We start from the raw sequence: 19,075 nt of genomic DNA, 5'->3' as shown, positions 1-19,075 counted from the left end.
AATGGCCATCTATCTGTTCACCTATCAGTAAGTCTTGTTGCTGTTAGATGCCTTCATGTTGACTATATAGTGACCCTGTTGAAGGATGGATCTGAACCCTGCCCTGTCCTGTGCCATCCTGACCATCTCTTAGGGACTAGGCTCACCTCACAGTCACCTTGTCATTCCTTCTCCTTGAAGGGTCTTTCCCTCCTCTGACCTTTCTGAGAGGGATGTCCTTTTCCAAGGACTGACCCTTCTTAATAACATGCCCAAAGTACTGTTTGTGTATTCGGCTCCTGTGATTAGACATAGGGCTCCTGATTCAGATGTGTGTAAAACTTTGAAGACACACCTGCCTGACTGAGGAAGAGAGAAGGGGAAATTTAGTTATGCAGCCATTGTAAAGGAGTGTGCACAATGCTTTGGGGGCCACAAAAGCGGAACAGATCATTCTTGTTGAGAGTAGGTTTGAGAATGGCTTTACAAAGAATGACGTGTGACCTGGATTTGAAAACATCAGTGGGTGTTTACCAGGTGTTGGCAGTGGAGAAGAAACTGTAGGCAAAAGAGGAACATGTCTACAAATGTGTGTTAGGCTAAAAATCAAAATGGAGGTTGAATTCAACTCAAAAATCCTATTTCAGAGTATTTTCTAAAACCAGAACTCAGAAAATCTTATGTCAGGACATTTTCCAAAACCAGAAAATCCTATGTCAGGACATTTTCCAAAACCAGAACTCAGAAATCCTGTCAGGACATTTCCCAGAACCAGTTTCCCAAGACCAGAAACTTGATGCCCCAATGAGCCACTGCAACGACCCCATATAAACCGAGCCTAGCCCCCAGGGCTACTCCCCTTGCTGAGTAGCCCAGCGTGCAATCAACCTTGATAAATGTTTCTACCTCAGTGTCGTTCTTGGCTTCAATCCGAAACCTTTCAAAAGGCACCAAGGCTGGGGAGCTGGGACTCAGAGGGCTGTATTAATTGCGAAGCCCTAGGACATCAGGCGTTCTGTGGGTGCCGTCCATAGTATGTTGCATTGATAACAAAAAATCCGAGGGCCCCTAGGCATTCTAATCTACCAGCTGCTCTTTGGGAGAAAGATGGGCCTCAAATTTAAGATTTACACTTCAGAAACCCAGTGGAGGTCATTATGAGTTGAAATTGAGTTGGTGGAATTAAGTCTGGAGTTTCTGGAGAGAACTTCAGAGAACTTAGAGCCGTCTAGTGATTGGGATTAATCCCTAGAAGAAGAAACGTCTACCGAGTGGAGGGCTTAAGGGGAGACTGACGAGACACGACCTGCCAGCAGGCACAGAGAGGTAAAGCGGCATGGAGCCCGAGGTGCGTTCCTACTGACTTGATTTGTGGGTGGGACATGGAAGGAAAGCACAGAAGGACACTTAACATTTAAAGCTTTTGGGCCAAGCACCTCACAGTCCTCATAACAGACCGGTGAGGTAACCTGATTATTGTTCCATTCTGCAGAAGTGGAAGTTGAGGCTCAGAGAGTGGTAATTTGCCCACGATCACAAAGGCTTTGCATATTCTGTGTCCACATGTGTGTGTGTACCTTTTGATCTTATGGTCTCCTTTATCCAGTCAATAATCCTGAGAAGAAGAAACAGGCTCAGGGATGAAGCAACCTGCCAGATTCCCTTGAGGACTGAAAAGTCATGGGTAGGCAGGTCAAGAGCTCTGAGAAGTTGTCTGGAAAGCTAAGCGGAGACATCTGAGCTGGGTGGTGCCATCAGAGAAGCACCAGTACTGGCCTCTCAACATGCTGTTGGCCCCTGCGGGCTCTCTGGAGCTCATGCGCCTGGATGGATGCTCAGACCACAGATGGCTGGTTTGGCTGACTGTTCTACTTAAGTCGTGTAGCCAAGCTCAAGAAAGCCCTGTAACACTGTGTGGGTTTGTCGCTTACGACCACCTGTCTGATGGCTCGAAAAGATCCTTATTGAATTTCCAGATGTTGGCTGTCAGAGAGTGTGGGTGGGAGGAAGTACTGCAGAGTGGAGGGACCCGGTTTTATTTGGAAGCCACCACTGATAATTGCAGCTTTTGTCCTGCTTGGCCTTATGTGATGTACCAGGGGGGTCACTGGGATGCCCTGGAAACACAGTTTACAGCTGTGAAGAGTGGCGGCCCTGGGGCCAGGTACCTTGGGCTACATGGAGACTCACCCTTGTGTGCTGAGTGACCCTGTGTTGACTTTACTAAGCTAACTGGATTTTTACTGAGCTAAACCCAACCCAGCCCACTACTGTTGAGCTGTGACTCACAGGGACTGTCCCTCGGGATTCTGAGATGGTAAATCTTTATGGGAGGAGACTGCCTATCACTCATCTGCAGAGCAGTTGGAAGATTCAAACTGGTAGATGAACAGTCTGATATATTACATGCTACACCACCAAGGACATTATTTTACCTTTATATCCTCTTTTTCCAGTATACCTCTGGTGTCCCAGTCCACAGGGAGTTGCACTGCCAACCCCAATGTGGGGCCACCCTAATGGTTCAGATCCATCAGCCACTCCACGGGGAAAAGATGGACAAACTTCTGTGTGAGTTACAGTCTCTTAAAAGACAGCTCTGAGTCTGCTTTGACTTAACAACAGTGAGTGAATTTTGCCCAGTATGTATAATGGCATGATCATTCAGTTACTATTTAGTGAGCACCTACTGTGTGCTAGCCACCTTCCTGGGAGCTGGAAAGGAGTAAGCAAAACACAAGGATTCTGTTCGTCCAGTTGCAGGGAGGGATGTAGATAAGCTGACAAGTGTCAGACATCTGGGACACGGAAGTTTCTCAACAGAAGAACCACTCACACACGAACAGCAGTGCTCAGGGGAGGAGACCAGTGGGAGCATACTTTGTATTCTTTGACACAGGGTGCAGAGTGTTGTGATTTTCCTGAGACTGGCCCCGGCAGAAGAGAATAACAGAAAAGGAGGAGCCTAGACGTGAAAGTGGGTTAACCCTAGGTGTGGAGTGAGCTGCACTGACACCCTCATACTTAAGACAGCAGAAGTCTCTCCTGGCATACTCACCCACCTGGTTTATTTTCCGCAAGGTGCCGTTTTAGAATCTCGAGTTGCTGTGCACACCCAGCTGTGGCTCATTCACGTTCCTGACAGACACTGCCAGCCTTGTGTGGTTGAGAGGACATTCCCAGGCACGGTCCTGGCATCACAGCACACGGTCTCAAGCTCATTCTGCACCACTGCAGATTCGGGAACGCTTGGCCCTGAGAGTTCTCTGTTTGCCTACAGCCCGTGATGATAACTTGTGTTATATTGGCATTTTGTATTTGGGATAGTGGCAGTGTTGTGAAATTGTGTTTGTCTGGTGCTTTGGTGACATGGGAAAGTGTCAGCCTCAACCCACCCCCACCCCGTGGTCTGCTAGTCCAGCTCTGTTCCCAGGGTCTAGAGAAGGTGGCACTGTAGTGGCATTTGCGCAAGAAGCCTGGCTCGAGTTCTTTTTCCCACAGTCATAGGACTTGACCCGTTGTGGTTTGTGATTCCCGTGTAGGTCTGTGAGTTGAAATGTAGCATCATTGAGATCCAGAGTCACTGCTGTCAAGCCTTGCTTGCTTGCTTGCTATGTGACTTTGGGAAGTCCTTTTACCTCTCAGAACCTGGAGGAAGAAACAGTGCCTTCCTTGCAGGTAAGTTAGGGGACACTAAAAGGTGCTGTTTTTGTAACTTGCTCACAATTGCATCTTAGCTGATGCTCTTTGCAGTAATTATAATCACAGCTAACATTGATGTTTTCCTCTCTGCTGCTCAGTGAAAGTGCAGCAGTTCAAACCCCCAGCCTCTCTGTGGCAGAAAGATGTGGTATATTGTTTCCATAACGTTTCACACACTTGGTAACCCATTGTTTTGGGGGGGTGGGGTGGGTCCTGTTCTGCCCTCTATAGGTTGCTGTGAATCACTGACTTGGTGGAGTTTTGAACATAGTGACCATTTAACATGTGTCAGGTACATTCTTTTTTTTTTAATAATTTTTATTATTTTTTGTGTGTGCTTTTACCAAATCGGATCTGACTGGTACAGGAGGAGATTGCAGCAGAGCAGCAGGTGGATTCGAACCGCGTAACTCTAGGATTGCAGTACAGCTTCTTGTCACTAGGCCACCAGAGCTCCCCATATCAGGTGCATTCTAATACCTTTGTGTAGCTAATCTCATTTTAGTCTCACAATAACTTGAAGAAATATTTGTTACATTTTACAAATGAAAAGACCAAGACCCAGTTTACATTTCCAGCTGGGAAGTGACCAAACCCTGTTCTACAAGGCTTGTTCTACAAGGTGTTCTTTTAATCCACTCACCAGAGACACTTGACCATGGCACACAAATATAGATAATTGCATATAAGACTGACTCGTCCTTCTTGACATTAGGCTCAAATGTTGGGCCCTCCTTGCCTCTGAGGAGCCCCCTGGTGGCACTTTCCTCCATGACAAAGTTGTTTCTTCTTTTGGCAGTCTGTGGATGTTCAATACTTTTCTCCAGCACCACAATTCAAAGTCATCCTTTATTCCTTATTTTTCCTTTGTCATTATTCAGCAGTGTTGGGGAAAAGACATGGTGCTGGGAATTGTTTTGTTGTTGTTGTTGTTGATTGCCATGGAGCTGAGCACCATTCATGGTGACCCTATGAACAAAAGACCTGAAGCCTTTCTATAACTATCGTCATTTCTCCAAGTTCATAGAGTTTCCAGAGGCATGTGGTTTAGGAAGTGGATGCCACTCCTGCGTCCAAAGATAGGAGAACCCTCAATGTAATGAACTGACACAGTGACTCCAAGAATGGGCTCGAGTATATCAGAGATCGTGAGGGTGGCACAGGGTAGAGAAGGTTCAGATCTGTTGTTCGTAGCATCACTTTGAATTATCATACACTCAGGGACATGTAACAACCACTACATCTTGTGTTGAGCAGCAATAGAAGAATGTTTTAATTTATACATACCCCATCAAATGCACCTTTTTTGGTGTATGTGAAAGTGAACAATTGTTTATACAACCAGAAGGTTGTCTCTGCAGAGAGAACATAGATCATCTCCCGTGAAATTTATATCCTTGGAAACCCAGTGGAGGGTCAGCTATGAATCAGTCCCAACTCACCAGCAATGAGTGATAAGGTGAAAAGTCACACCAGGGAGGGACAAACTTCTTAACAATCAGCTAACCATTTAAGATCACATAGGTAGCAATTACCCATCGGAAAGGTGGGCCCTCAATGCAAAGTACTGACCCAGTGACTGAACAGTAGATGGTGAGGTTGGCACGGAACCAGATAGGTTTTCAGCCTATTGTACAAAGTATTGCTAGGCATTGGGACCAACACGACTGTGCCTAGTAACACCATCACCACCACAGAGCTTGGAAGGCAGGGATGGGTAAGAAGGAAGAGTAAATGGAAACGGTACGTGTAGTGAGCAAGTGGGAAGAGGGCTGTAATATTTTAGGAGCTGTAATCAATGTCATGAAACAAAAGATTTATGAAATGTTGAATGGAAAAATAATCTTTCTCTGTAAATTGTCATTTAAATTACAACAAAAATTGAGAAAAATGAATAAGGAGTCCAAGAAAGCCTGCAGAGGTTACATGAGAGGGTATACCGAGGCACTGCTTACAGGGTTTTGAATACCAAGGCAAAGGCTACTTTCAGAGGAGGATGCATTAGACTCTGGTAAGAGCAAATGTGTGAAAAAGCCACCGCTAATATCAGCCCCCTCCCCCCCTTTGTCATTAAAAGGTTATGTGACCGCATCCATGGGCAGGTACTTCCCGTGCATCTTCCTAAATACTGAGGTTGCAGAAAAGAATGTGCCACCAACTTTACATTGTTAGCAAATAATCGGTGCTATTAAGTCTATTCCAAACTCAAAATGACCTCTACAGGACAGAAGAGCATTGCTCTATAGGATTTCGTAGGCTGTAAGCTCTGTGGAGGGGTATCTGGTGGCCTAATGGTAAGAAGTTGCATTGCAATCCCAAAGTCACCTGGTTCAAATCCACCAGCCATGCTACGGGAGAAGAGTGGGAAGATTCTTGTCTCTGAAAATCTGTTGGAGGGTGAGCTTTGGGTCGGTTCTGACTCTGTGGTATTCCCCAACAACAATCTCTATGGAAGCACATTGCTCTGTCTTTTTTCTGCAGAGTAGCTGGTGGATTTAAACTCTGCCCCTTCCTTTCTATACCAGTAGGGAACCTTTATGTTGTTGTTGTTGTTATGTGCCGTCGAGTTGCCTGCGACTCATAGCGACCCTATGTACAACAGCCCTAAACTCTGCTCTGTCCTGTGCCAATCACACCGTCTCTGACACTCCCATCCCAATTATCCCAGTCACTGAATCAATCCACCTCATAGAGGGCCTTCCTCTCCTGCGCCGTCCCACCCTCCCAAGCATGATGTCCTTCTCCAAGGACCGGTCTCTCCTCACAACATGTCCAAAGTATGTTAGAGGGAACCTTTATAGCAAACATAAATCAGAGCAGACAGAGCAGAACCATAACATTGTTCTCCCTTGTAGCAGTTGGTACTATCATTTAGTAGCCACTGGGGCATCCTTGATGACAAATGCAGGTAGTCCTCAACATAGCATGTTGGTTCTGATGTAAGGTGACTGACTATCCACCTTTTTTTTGGTATGTGTGGGGTGTGTTTGTGTACCATCAAATCAGATCTGACTGGCACAGAAGGACATTGCCCCTCTTTCTCCAGTGGAACATCTGGTAGATTCAAACTGCGTGCCTTCGGGATTGCAGTGCAGCTTCTTGCCACTAGGCCACTAGAGCTCTCTTATCCACCTTGTTTTTTGTTGCTAAGTGGTATCAACTTGGTTCTAGCACACAGTGACCTTGTGTAATATGGCCCATCCCTGTGTCATCTTCATAATCACTGTTAGGTCTGAGCATAAGCCAACCCATCTCATTGAGAATCTTAACTCTCTTGCTTTAGTTTTCATTATCACTGCCTTTTCTTGCAAGTATCTTTAGAAACTCAATTTGTATCTGCCTTTGGGGTTCAACAGAAGAATGATAACATCAGCAAATTATACACTACAACATTATATACAATACCCATTACTAATGGTAACTTGTGGCAAACCAAAAACTAGATACTTAAGAGCAATTTGTTGTAACATGAATACATTGTAAATTGGAGATTAGCTACAATGTTCTAAATTTTTTAAAATGTTGATAGTGAAATGATTGGTGACATTTTGTGTGATATTTATGGGTGAAATGAACACTCTACTATTGTGCGGTATCTTTGTGTGTATGTTTCAGAGCAATCAGATCTAAACCACTTAACCACATACTGTTTGGTACAGTAATGATATTACCCTGATGACATGGCACTAGTCTACAATGATGTTTCATGAATTGAGGCCAAACAGTAGCATCCCTTTATAATTAATTGACTGTAAACCACCTCAGATGCTTAATGACCCGTCTGTATTTCTCTCCGAATTGGTATTTCCTCCTCGGAGATAACATTTTCTTTTCTTTCTGCTACATCTATTTTCTTTATGCTCTCCACTGTCTTGTGCATCCTTCAGGCAGACTGGGATATTGGTCCAGATTTATAATTTGGTGTTCTGGCTCCATTCCAGAATTTCTGATGTAATTGTCTCAGGACTTTTTTTTTTATTATTCCTTATATAAAGCGCTTTCTGACTTCTTTTGAGAGCTAATTGTAGTATTAACTTAGCATGGTACAATTTTTTATTCATTTCTTTATCACAACTAATAATTAGGGTTGGGTGCATTATTACTTTTTTTTTTAACTTCACTTGATCTGTCAAAATTTCGCTTCTCTGGTTTCAGCCTGTTTGATATGGAACAAGGTGAGGTTATAAGCAAACAAATGACACCCTTCTTGAAATTCTGTCAAGGATGATAAAGTGAATCAAAATGGATTCACTGTTTAGCTGTCTTTGCTTGCCTTTCCCCTTTTATCTCTTGAAGCCTCTGACAGCAGCTCTCAGGAAGCCTGGAAGATGGTTGCATTCACTGAGATCGGGTTAGAGGGGCTGGGGAGAGAGGTGGGTTCTGTAGGGTGGAGGGATAGAGTAGGGAAGTGGCTGCATGATCTCACTCTTTGCATAAATCAGTTGCCATTGAATCAGCCCCAGCTCATGGCGACCATGTGAGTATCAGAAAAGATCCGTGCACCATAGGTGTTCAATGTCTGGTCATTGCTTTCTCCTCTTCTCCAAACTACATAGCAAAGGCTTTGTTCTGAGATGCGCTGGGGTGGACATGAACTTTCTCCAGCGTTCTGACCCAGGAGCTCTGGTGGTGTGGTCCACAGGGTATTGTGCTGCTAACCCAGAACCTTTGCCTCTCTGGCAGTTCAAACCCGTCAGCAGCTCTGCAGGAGAAAGAGGAGCAGTATCTTTCTGTGCAATTGCAACAACTCAACTCGTTGCTGTGGACTCAGATCCAGCTCATAGTTGAGCCCCACTGGCCTCCCCCAAGCAGGTTTTCAGAATCTGTAAATTGTACAATAGGAGATTGCCAGTCTTTTTCCTTTGAAACAGCTGCTGGATTTGAACTGCCACTTTTAGGTTGGCAATACTTTTCCTTCTTCAGCCACCAGCGCCCCGAGATACCTGATGGAGAGTCATCTGTGAGTCGACTCTGACTCAGCAACCATGCCAAAGAGAGTCTCCTCTGATCCTAGTGTGAAAAGATCCCAGAGTCTTCTTAGGCAGGATTGGATGAGTTGATGGGTGGTGATGGTGATGTTAGTCCTTCTTATTGTGTGGCTCTTTGTCATTTGAGTTTCTACTGAAAGTGCACAGGTGCAAGTCGTGTGATAGGATGAGCAGACTTTAAGGTAAAACCCAACAGCCTTTAAGCCTCCAAAGCTTCAAGGAGTAACTGGTTGTTTTAACTTCTGGTTCAAATCTATCAGACACATGCCTTCTTCCCTTGTTTGCGGAGTTGATTAACTCAATGGAGATCGTCTCTAATCACTAAGAATGTTGTTACCAGTGTACTTTTAAGGGTGCTCCTTGGAAGAATGACTTTCATCACAGGAGCTACAATAAAGATGGAGAAAAGATGCATGGCACTTGTGTCAAGCTTTAGAATAGTTCTTGAAACAGACTTTACTAAAGAAATACAGATGTTTTCTGTGATTCAGTTCTTCAAAAAGTTGAGAACTGGGGCCAGGCCCAGGGGTAGGGGAAGAACTGTATATGAAGATGATTCTTGTTTGATGGCTGTTGATACTTGAGCTTAGAGCTCTGCATTGTAATTTTTTCCCTACTCTTCTCTTTTTCATCAATAAAGAGATTCTGTACATATTTGGGTCTCAAGTATAATCAAAGTTTCAAGATTGTGTTCTTTATATTCAGTCCACCTAAGCAAGCACTTGTCATGTGTCATGTCCCAGTTGGGGAGGTCTGGTGGCTTAATGGAAGGGATTGGGCTGTCATCCCAAAGGCACACAGTTCAAATCTGCCAGTTGCTGTCTGGGAGGAAGATGGGCATACAACTCCCATGGGATTTATGGCCTCTGACAGTCTCCTGGAGAGTCAGCTATGAGTCAGTCCCTACTTAATGATGCACAACAACAACCCTGGGTGAGGGATGGAGGGATGGTGGTTATTGCTGTTTTGTGCTGCTGAGCCAGAACTGACTCATAGCCAACCTTTCAATATGTTTTCAGAGGCTGTAAATCAAACTTGAAGTGGTTGCTCACTTTTCTCCTGAGGACAGCTGGTGGATTTGAACTGCCTGCCTGTGTTGACACAGCAGCTCTTTACTCGCTGGGCCACTAGCACTCTCTACTGAGGGACTATTGTTATATACTGTAGAGTCACAAACAACCCATAGCTGACCCTCCCCAGGTTTTCAGAGGCAGTTAATTGCACAAGAGTCAATTGCCCATCTTTCTCCCAAAGAGCAGCTGGCAGTTTTGAACTGGGTGCAGCTTCTTACCATAAAGCCACCAGAGAGAAAGGTGAACACCACACAGCCTCTAAGGAAATCTGGTGGTGAGGGTGGTAGGTGTGGCCGCAGCTGTGAGTTGATGCCAGAATACATGTTTTGGGGGCTCTTGAGGTCATATGCAGCTGAGGGTGGATCAGGAACCAAGAGTGACTTCATGGAAGCCCTGGCATTTGAACTGAGTCTTCAGGCTGGGCAGGGTAGCCCCGGACAGAGATTGACTATTTGAAATGACATCATACAGAGTGAGTTGCATGCACTTAGAGATGGCCAAGTGCAATGTGTGTCCAGCTTTCCTGAGGGTACTGATAATTAACACTGGGTACTTGGTATGCATAGGCAGATTATCTCATCTTTTTTTTTAAATTTTTAAAAATAATTTTAATGAACATTTACAGAGATTTTGGATTTCCATTCATTCATTGCTGCACTTCTCTCCTCATCTCATCTTTTATAATACAGATTTGAAAACTTTTTCTGTAAAAGGCTAGAGAATAAATACTGAGGATTTGCTGGTCAAGAGTTATCTGTAATAGGGTTCAACTCTCCCTTTGTTGAAGAAAGCAGCCATTGATAATGAATGGGGATGGTGGTGTGTTAATACAACTTTGTTTACAAAAACAGGTGGTCAGCTGGATCTGGTCTCATTATAGTTGGCCAACTGCTGCCTTATTTTTGGCACAGTCCCCTTACATAGAGGATAACATTGAGATCCAGAAAGATTAAGTAAATAGAAATTAATTTGCCAACTTGAGGATCAACTTGACTCTGTTCCTTTTCAAAATCCTCCCCTCTTCTCCCCCCCCCCACACCCCCCCATACACAATCAAAAGGCAGGCTATGTCCTAGTCTGAGAGGATGGATGGTGAGACTATCTTGAATCACAATATTAGGTTTGCCTTTAACTCACAGGGAAGTGGGGGACTATTAAAGATTTTTTTAATTTAATTTTTTATTATTTCTTTGTGTGTGTACCGTCAAATCAGATCTGACTGGTTCAGGAGGAGATTGCCCCTCCTTCTCCAGCAGAGCATCTGGTGGATTTGAATCATGTGCTTCTGGGATTGCAGTGCAACTTCTTGCCACTAGGCCACCAGAGCTCCCTTAAGAAAATATGGTTTTTACTGCTGCTATTTGTGTGCTACCTGCAGAGCAGCAGGTGGATTCTAACCATGAGCCATTGGGATCGCAGCCCAGATTCTTACCACTAGGCCGCTAGAGCTCCCAAAGATTTTTTTTTTAATAGGTGATAAGATTAGAGCTGAGCTCTGGAGAGATTAATGTGGGAGTGGAGTGTGGGTGGGTAAGAGAAGTGTTTTTGATTGTAAACAATTTGTAGAGAAGTTCATTCTGGCACGGTTGTTTTTGATCACAAATTTCTGGGGCAGAATGTCATGCTTGGTCAAGTACAGGATCAACAAAAAGGACGACAAACTTTAACCAGGTGGAGCGATCCAGTGCCACAACAGTTACAAGGGAGAGTGGGAGCAGGGATTGTTTTGTAGATTGGACCACTCTGAATTGGAACTGGCTGAACATATAATAATAACACAACAAAAATATCAATCTCAGACTCACTGCTGTTGAATCCCTTTCGACGTAGGTCCTTGTTAGGTGCCATTGAGTCAACTATGACTCAGAATGACGCAATGAACAGTACCAGATCTGAACCTTGCCCTATCCTGTTGAATCCATTGTTAATGACAAAGTGTCAGTTCCCCTTATAGAGTTTTTGAGTTTTATAAATTTTTCTGTTTTGTTTTGTTTTTGTTTTTTAAAAAACTACACTGCTTTATTTACAAAGTTTGAGTACATTGTTTTTCACAAGAGATTCTTCCTATTTCTTTTACACCCCTCCCACCACCCATCCTCACTTCTCTGCTTCCACCCCGCTCCTTGGATCCTCATACTCATTCTACAATAATGGTTTTATACAGTATTTGTCCTTGCGGGACTGAGTTATTTCACTCAGAATAATGCCTCTCAGTCTACAAGTCTTAATAGGAGGTGACTGCTCATCTTTCTCCCAAGGAGACTAAGCCCCTAATGGGGACTAACACAATGGCTAGAAAAGCTAATTTAAGGGTTCTGACACCCACAAGTGTTGCTGTTGTGTACTATTTAGTCAGACTGACTTACACCTGACCCTGTCAGAGGCAATAGGTTGCTCATCATCTTCTTGGGGAGCAGCTAGTGTACTCAAGCCATGCTGCCTCTAATTCATGGTTTCTCTAGGTATGTCTGAGTAGAACTGTGCTGCATGTTTTTTTAGCAGATTGCCAGAACTTTCTTGCATTGTGTCTCTAGGCAGACTCTAAGCTTCCAGCTGGCAGCCAGGCATGGTGTTGTGGTTGTTTACCATCAAGTCAGAAACAACTCACAGCTGACCCTCAAGCTGGTTTTCAGAAGCAATAAAATAGCATGGGAGAATTGTCCATTTTTCTCCCATGGAACAACTGATAGATTTCAACAGTGAGCCTTTCGGGTTGCAGCACAGGTTCTTATCACTAGGCTACCAGAGCTCCAGTGGACCCTAAGATAATTTATGGTGTCTACCATCAGCAACCACCACCATCAAGTCACTCCATCCAAAATGCAGGCTTGGTCTTGTGCCATTCCTCCTGGTGGATATGATTGTTGCTATTCCAGAGTCCCATTGATTGATTTTAGAAGTAGATGACCAAGCCTTTCTCCATAGTCTATATAGTTTATCATAGTCTGGAAGGTCTCCTGAAGTGCTTTCTGAAGGTGGGGCTGACCATTTTTTAGTTATGTCTGATTCTCCAGAAATACTTTAAAAATGAGTTGCTGTCACCTTGACTCCGATTTGTGACAATCCCATGTATGCTAGTGAAGAACTCTGCTCCCCTGGCTGACTTTGGAGAAGGATCACCAGGCCATTCTTCTGAAGCACCTCTAGAGGGACTGGAACCTCCACCCTTTCTGTTGATAGCTGCACACAGGAACTATTTTCACTACCCATAGATTCCACTGCTCTGTGCCTTTCCTGAAATTCCTAGTAGAGGTGCAGTGATGAACCTCATCATTTTGATGGAATTGTCTTGAACGTACCAGAAATGCCAAGAAAACAAGTAGAACTGTTTTGGAGAGACAAGTTTCTCCTTGGAGACAAGGATTCTGAAGCTCCATCTCACATATTTTAGACATGTGGCCAGGATAGACTGGTCCTTGGAGAAGGACATCATGCTTGGAAGGGTGGAGGGCAGTGCCAGAGAGGAAGACCCCAGATGAGATGGGTTGATACAGTAACTGGTTCGATGAGGGTTGGTGTGTTGAAATTAGTGAGACTGGTTCAGGACAGGGCAGAGTCCAGAGATGCTGTATGTAGGGTCACAGGTGACTTGATGGCACACAACAACAACAACAACAGTGGCATAGTGGTTAAGTGCTTCGCTGTTAGCGGAAGTGTCTGTAGTCTGGACCACCAGCCGGTCCACAGGAAAAAGAGCAGTCATCAACTGAAGATTAACCCACTACCCCTGAGTTGTTTCTGACCCATAGTGACCCTCCATCTCATTTCCAAGATTGTGAATCTTTACAGGAAGGGACTGTCCATCTTTCTCGGCAACCTTGGAAAACTCCTATGGGTTATTCTACTCTGGCAGTAGGTTGAGTTTTATAGTATCAATTAAAATGTAAGCCTGTTGCTATAATGCTTGGACCAGATGAGGTAGTTGTTCTCATTTTGAGCAGTTTATCTATGAAGAAGGAAGAAAGTAAGTCCTGATACACACGTGTGCACATGCACACACTAGTACACGGAGTTTAAGACTCATGATCAAGGGAGAGGGGTTTTGGTGTTATTGTTTAGTTTATTCATTTTTAGTTTTTTTTACAGTTCAGAAGAACATTTTCCGAATACTGTTTTCACATGCCCATTCAGCCCGTTTGGGAAAAAACCAGTCTCTTGTGCTGATGATTCTGTGGCCAAAGAAGCAGGTCTGATGGGTTCCCCAAGGGTTCTGCCTTCCTGTTCCCGTCCGTGACCCTCCATCCACCTTCCAGAGTGCTACACGCATCAGTGTTGTGTTTAAAGATGTTGGAATTTGCTGGGTTTTGTTCACAGAATCCCAACAGTGGAAGTGATGCTTGGCTTTTAAATTAAATAGATTAAATTGGAGATTATTGTGCAGCCCCAAATAACTCCACTCACTCAAGAGAATTGAAGGGGCTCTGTGTTTCAGTACTTTGCTTCTTTACTAGGGACCCAAGCTGCTTACTCAATAGCCCTCCTTCCTCTCCAGTGGCCCATTAAGATTTGCCTATTGGGTGGTAATTTCCCCATACGTTTTCTTAATCAGGAGAAAAAGATGGGAAGGGGCGGGGTGGTGGGAGCCTGCTTACATTTTGAGCTGCAGCCTCTGGAGGCAAGCCTGGAGCAGACTGTTTAGTTCCGTGTCCCCTGCCCCATTCAGGCTTTGGCATGTTTTGAAGCTTTCTTTAGCATTCCCCAGCACATCTCTCAATAGGCTGGAGCCCAGCTATGGTTAGCTGAATGCCCACCCGGCACAATGCACTGAATGTTAATGGTGCTGGCTGGCCTCACCGTCACAGGCGAGACAGGGGCTTCCACACCAGCCCAGGCAGCTGCCTCAGACCCAGAGATGGAGTCCCACTGGCGTGCTAACGGAGTCTGCTTGCTGTCTTGCAGATCTACACGGACTGGGCCAACCACTATCTAGCCAAATCAGGCCACAAACGCCTCATCAAAGATCTCCAGCAAGATGTGACGGATGGTGTCCTCCTCGCCCAGATCATCCAAGTTGTGGGTAAGAGCAGATTTTAAGTGTTGGGGGTGCATGAGTTACTGCTGAGACCAGAGGGGTTGAGCAGGGTGAAGGGGAGGGAGCACACTGAGCTCTTTCTAAGAAATAAGCAGCGCTTCTCACACATATGTTGATAATTTATTTTTCTAAATGGTTTCTGTGCTCTGGGAGTGCGGCTGTCCGCTCACTTTTCCTAATAAGCTCACACACAGCAGAAGGAAGTCTGGCGAAGGCCAGAAAGCGATGCTGAGGGTTTAGGGGAGGATGTCTTTACCCCCCTGCTTGCCTTCCCTCATCTTCCTGGCCCTTTTCTCACCATCCTTTCACCTCTGTCCGTACTTTTTAATAGATTACTCTGGAAATGTTTCAAACAAGCAACATAAGCAGCATGGAGTGGGTGTAATCCTGCCAACTCTAATTGGGTCTGAGAAATCAAAGGCTACACTCTGGAGAGGGTGGCTCTGGTGTTCATGGTGGGGGAAGGGAATGGGGCAGTGGGATTCCTGATGCTTGGGACGTGCTGGGGGGGTGGGAAGGGGTGAGGGTTCTTCCTGCGAAGGCACATGGGCACTGGGCGCTGCTTGGGGCTCAGGGGAAGCACCCAGCGGCCCTGCCAGAGCAGACCAAGCAAGCAGGCAGGAGGTCAATTAGGCGGCATTAGGCTGATTGTTGTCACTGGCAGCCGTGGCAGCAGACTCAGGCCAAGGAAGAAGGCGCAGGGAGAAGCCCAGAGTCCGCAAGCTTGTGAGTTACCTCAGGGTGAGGAGTGTCTCCTAGTTGCTGCGCTGCTCGAATCTCTGGAGCTTCTGCCTGAAAACACGGTTTCACTTTATTTAAAATTCAGAACTGCCATTCTTACTGAAGAAGAAACTTCCCTGCCAGCTTAAGAGACATTTTAAAAAATTTATTTCTTCGAGTGAAAGTTTACAAGTCATATTGACTTTTTATTTAAAAATTTCTTTTATTTGTGTGAAAGTTTATAAGCCATATCGGCTTTTTATTCAGTCGTTGATGCACTTAGGTTTTATAACATGAATTACAGTTGATGAATGTAATTAATTGACAACAACATCTTATCAAATATTTATTGTATACTGCCATTCCTTTTACCCAGCTTACCTGGTAATTAGTTTTTGTTCACAGCCTGTTAACCTTCCATGATTGGTTCTGTGTGTAAATGTTTCTTCAGTGTTTAATATTATTAGTCTTTCACAAGAATTGTCCTTTTGTGACTGACTTCTGTTTCTCAGCCTAATTTGTTCTAGACTCACCCCAGTGTGCAGTAGTGCACAAATTCTTGATCATTTTTTAGTGATGTATAATACTCCATTGTGTGACTATACCATCGTTTCTTTAGCCATTTGTCTGCTGAGGGACGCTTCGTTTTTTCCAACTCTCTGCAGTTATAGGGAATGCTGCATTAAACATGGGTGAAGATAGATTTGTAGAGTTTACTGATGCTCCATCTCTTCAAGCCAGCCGCACCCTAATAGCAAGCCATCACAAACAGCAGCTTCAGAGAGACCCGTTTGCTCTCCCTCACTTCCTGTGGGTCAGGAATGGCTCAGCTGGGTGACCCGCTAGGTTGCAATAAAGGCAGAGAGGCTCAATGAGGGAAAGGTTTCCTCACAGACGGACTCAGGGTTTTGGCAGAATTCATTTCCTCACAGTTGTAGGCTGAGGGCTGTCATTTCTGGAAGGGCAGGAGACCCCACCCAGCTCATGTTGACTTCAAACATGGCACTCAGTTTCAGTAAGAGGAAATTTTTAGAACACATTGAGTAGCAATACGGACCGATTATTATGATAAAGGTAGTTGAATGTCTTATACCATGCAAATGGTATTCCATAGCTCTTGTCCTGTTCCTATCCTATTGGTTAAAAACAAGGCTATATCATAGTCACATAACTGTGGGTAACCCACATTCAAGGGGTTTTGGTGTGGTTTTTTTTCTTCTTGTTGTATACCATCTACATCCACATTCAAGGGGAGACAATTACACAAGGCCAAGAATGAGTGCCAAGTGGGAGGATGTTTAGGGGTCACCTGAAGTCTTGTTAGTCTTATTCTTTTGCTTTTTTTTCATCTTCTTCCTCCTACTAGTCATCACACCTACCAACCTCTTAAAATTTGTTCTCATTTAATCCCTATGGAGTAGGGAGTAGCCTCCCCCCACCCCCAGTATTTCAGGTAAAGGAAGGCTTAGTAACCTATTACCCCATGACTATTCTTCTGAATCTTCTGAGGTATTTCCCTGCTGATATTTTTCCTTGTCTGCTTCTAGAGTCACTGAGCCCAGCATAAGTTTCTATCTGCCTTCACTTCAGTTCATTAAACATTTAGTGAACACCTACTCTGTGTCAGACCTCGTGATCCATGTTGTGAATAAAGAGAGGCATGGGCAAGGCTCAGAGCCTTAGACGTGATTCCGTCTGCAGGTATGGGTCTTCATGGAAGGAGTGACTCATATGGGCTGGCCTTTGATGTCCATATCAGCAGGGTTACCCCACCCATGGCTACTCTGAACAAGGCTTTGAGCTTCCCCACTTTTCAGCTCAAGCAAGAGGATAAGTGTAGGAAGGATTATGCTGACAAGCTTTGCTCTCATCCTTTCCAGCTATGGGAGTGTCACTTAACTCTTGCTACCTCAGTTTCTCCATCTTTAAAATGGGGACAACCATGCCTTCTTTGCCTGGTCTCATACTTTTAAAAAAAACAAGTTGGGTATCAAATATGAACCATGTTTGCAAACTATGAAGTATTTCTGGATAGCAGTTTGTTAGCAACTGCCTGGAAAACTATGAAAGTATATGACGTTTCCCTGTCTGTGTCTCGGTATGTCAAGACAGAGTAGACATGTTTGTTAGAGCCTCAGAAGCAACAAGTGGAAGCATGATGTTATAAATTTATTAAATACGGTGTTACAAAAGCATAAACCAGTAGTTTCTACCATTGCTCATAAAGATGCTTCTCTAAGTCCATTCAGATGAGATGAAACTCCTAGACAGACATTCCTGGGAGGGAGCTCAGGTTCATTCCAGACGCCCAGCCCAGGCTACCCTAAGGGCCACTAAGATGCATTCTCCCAGCCTTCCAGGAGCCGCTCGCTCTGACCAGGGACTCTTAGGGAAGGCCAGATGTCAGCACATGACTGGCGGCGACCCTGATTCTGCCCAGCCCACACCATGCTCTGTGTTTAGAGAACAGACACACAGAGACTTGAATTGACAGGTAAACATTGTCATTTCCTACCTGTCTTCATTTTCTTAATAGCCAAGTCAGAGCATGTGGGAAGAAGCTGTTTTGCAATCCCAAAGACATGTGGTTCAAATCCTCCAGGTGCTCTCCATGGGAGACGATGGACAGTCTCCTTCCTTGTGATTTAGTGCCTCTGTAAACCCTCTGGTGGCCCGTGTAAGGGTCGGTTCTGACTCAGTGGGACACAAATACAATGTTAACGTGTCTTATGAACATAGGTCTCTCCCAAGAAGGAAGAGCATTATTCTCTGACCAGGATTCTGAGTTGCTGGGCATGTGTACTGTTCACTTTTAAAGAACGTGCTTATCACACACAAGTGCCAGTTAAAAAATTGCAAAGTCATACTTTTGCATCATACAAGTGTTTACTGTATACATAGATAGATGCATGTGAGTGGGACTGTGTAGGTGTATTCTGGGGAAAATGACAGGTGTCTTTGTATATTTGTGTATATTGTGCTGTTGTTAGGTGTTGTTGAGTCAGTTTTAACTCACAGTAACAACAAAACCAAACACTGTCCAATCTTGCACCATTCTCACAGTCAGTGCTATGTGTAAGCCCATGATTATAACCAATGTTTTTGTTTGTTTGTTTGTTTTCCAAGCCTCTTCTTTGCCAAGCATAATGTCCTTTGTGGTTATTGTTATGTGGTGTCGAGTCAGTTGGTGACTCATAGTGACCCTAGGTACAACAGCTCTGAACCCTGCTCTACCGTGAGCCAATCTTATTGTCTGGACACACCTACCCCCACAACCCCAGTGATTGAATCAATCCATCTTGTCCAAGGTTTTCCCCTCCTATGCTGTCCCTCCATCCTCCCCAAAATGATGTCTCTCTCCAAGAACTGGTCTCTCCTTGCAAAATGCCCAAAGAATCCTTGCCTCCAAGAAGCAGCCTGGTTTTACCTTCTCCAGGATGAACCTGTTTGTTCTCCTTACAGCCCATGGTATATTCAGCACTCTTCCCCAGCACCACAGCTCAAAGGCATCACTTCTCCTTCTCTCATCCCTAGTCATTGTACAGTTTGCTGATGCATAGCTAGTAACTGCGAAGATCATG

At 44.6% G+C, this 19,075-nt stretch overlaps 1 protein-coding gene across 3 annotated transcripts in view; it reads left to right on the top strand.

Annotated features, from left to right (window-relative positions):
- Positions 1–19,075, top strand: part of NAV2 (neuron navigator 2) — a 948,472-nt gene that overhangs the window by 599,818 nt on the left and 329,579 nt on the right. For all 3 annotated transcript variants that reach the window (XM_006892015.1, XM_006892014.1, XM_006892013.1), the window contains exon 2: positions 14,642–14,759. In XM_006892015.1, coding sequence (XP_006892077.1) covers positions 14,642–14,759 — 118 coding nt within the window. The remainder of the gene's footprint in view (positions 1–14,641; positions 14,760–19,075) is intronic.

The sequence above is a fragment of the Elephantulus edwardii genome, unplaced genomic scaffold (genome assembly GCF_000299155.1).
Source record: "Elephantulus edwardii isolate Elephantulus edwardi_28Jun2011 unplaced genomic scaffold, EleEdw1.0 scaffold00109, whole genome shotgun sequence".
NCBI classification, from domain to species: Eukaryota; Metazoa; Chordata; class Mammalia; order Macroscelidea; family Macroscelididae; genus Elephantulus; species Elephantulus edwardii.
This window is presented reverse-complemented; position numbering and strand designations above follow the sequence as displayed.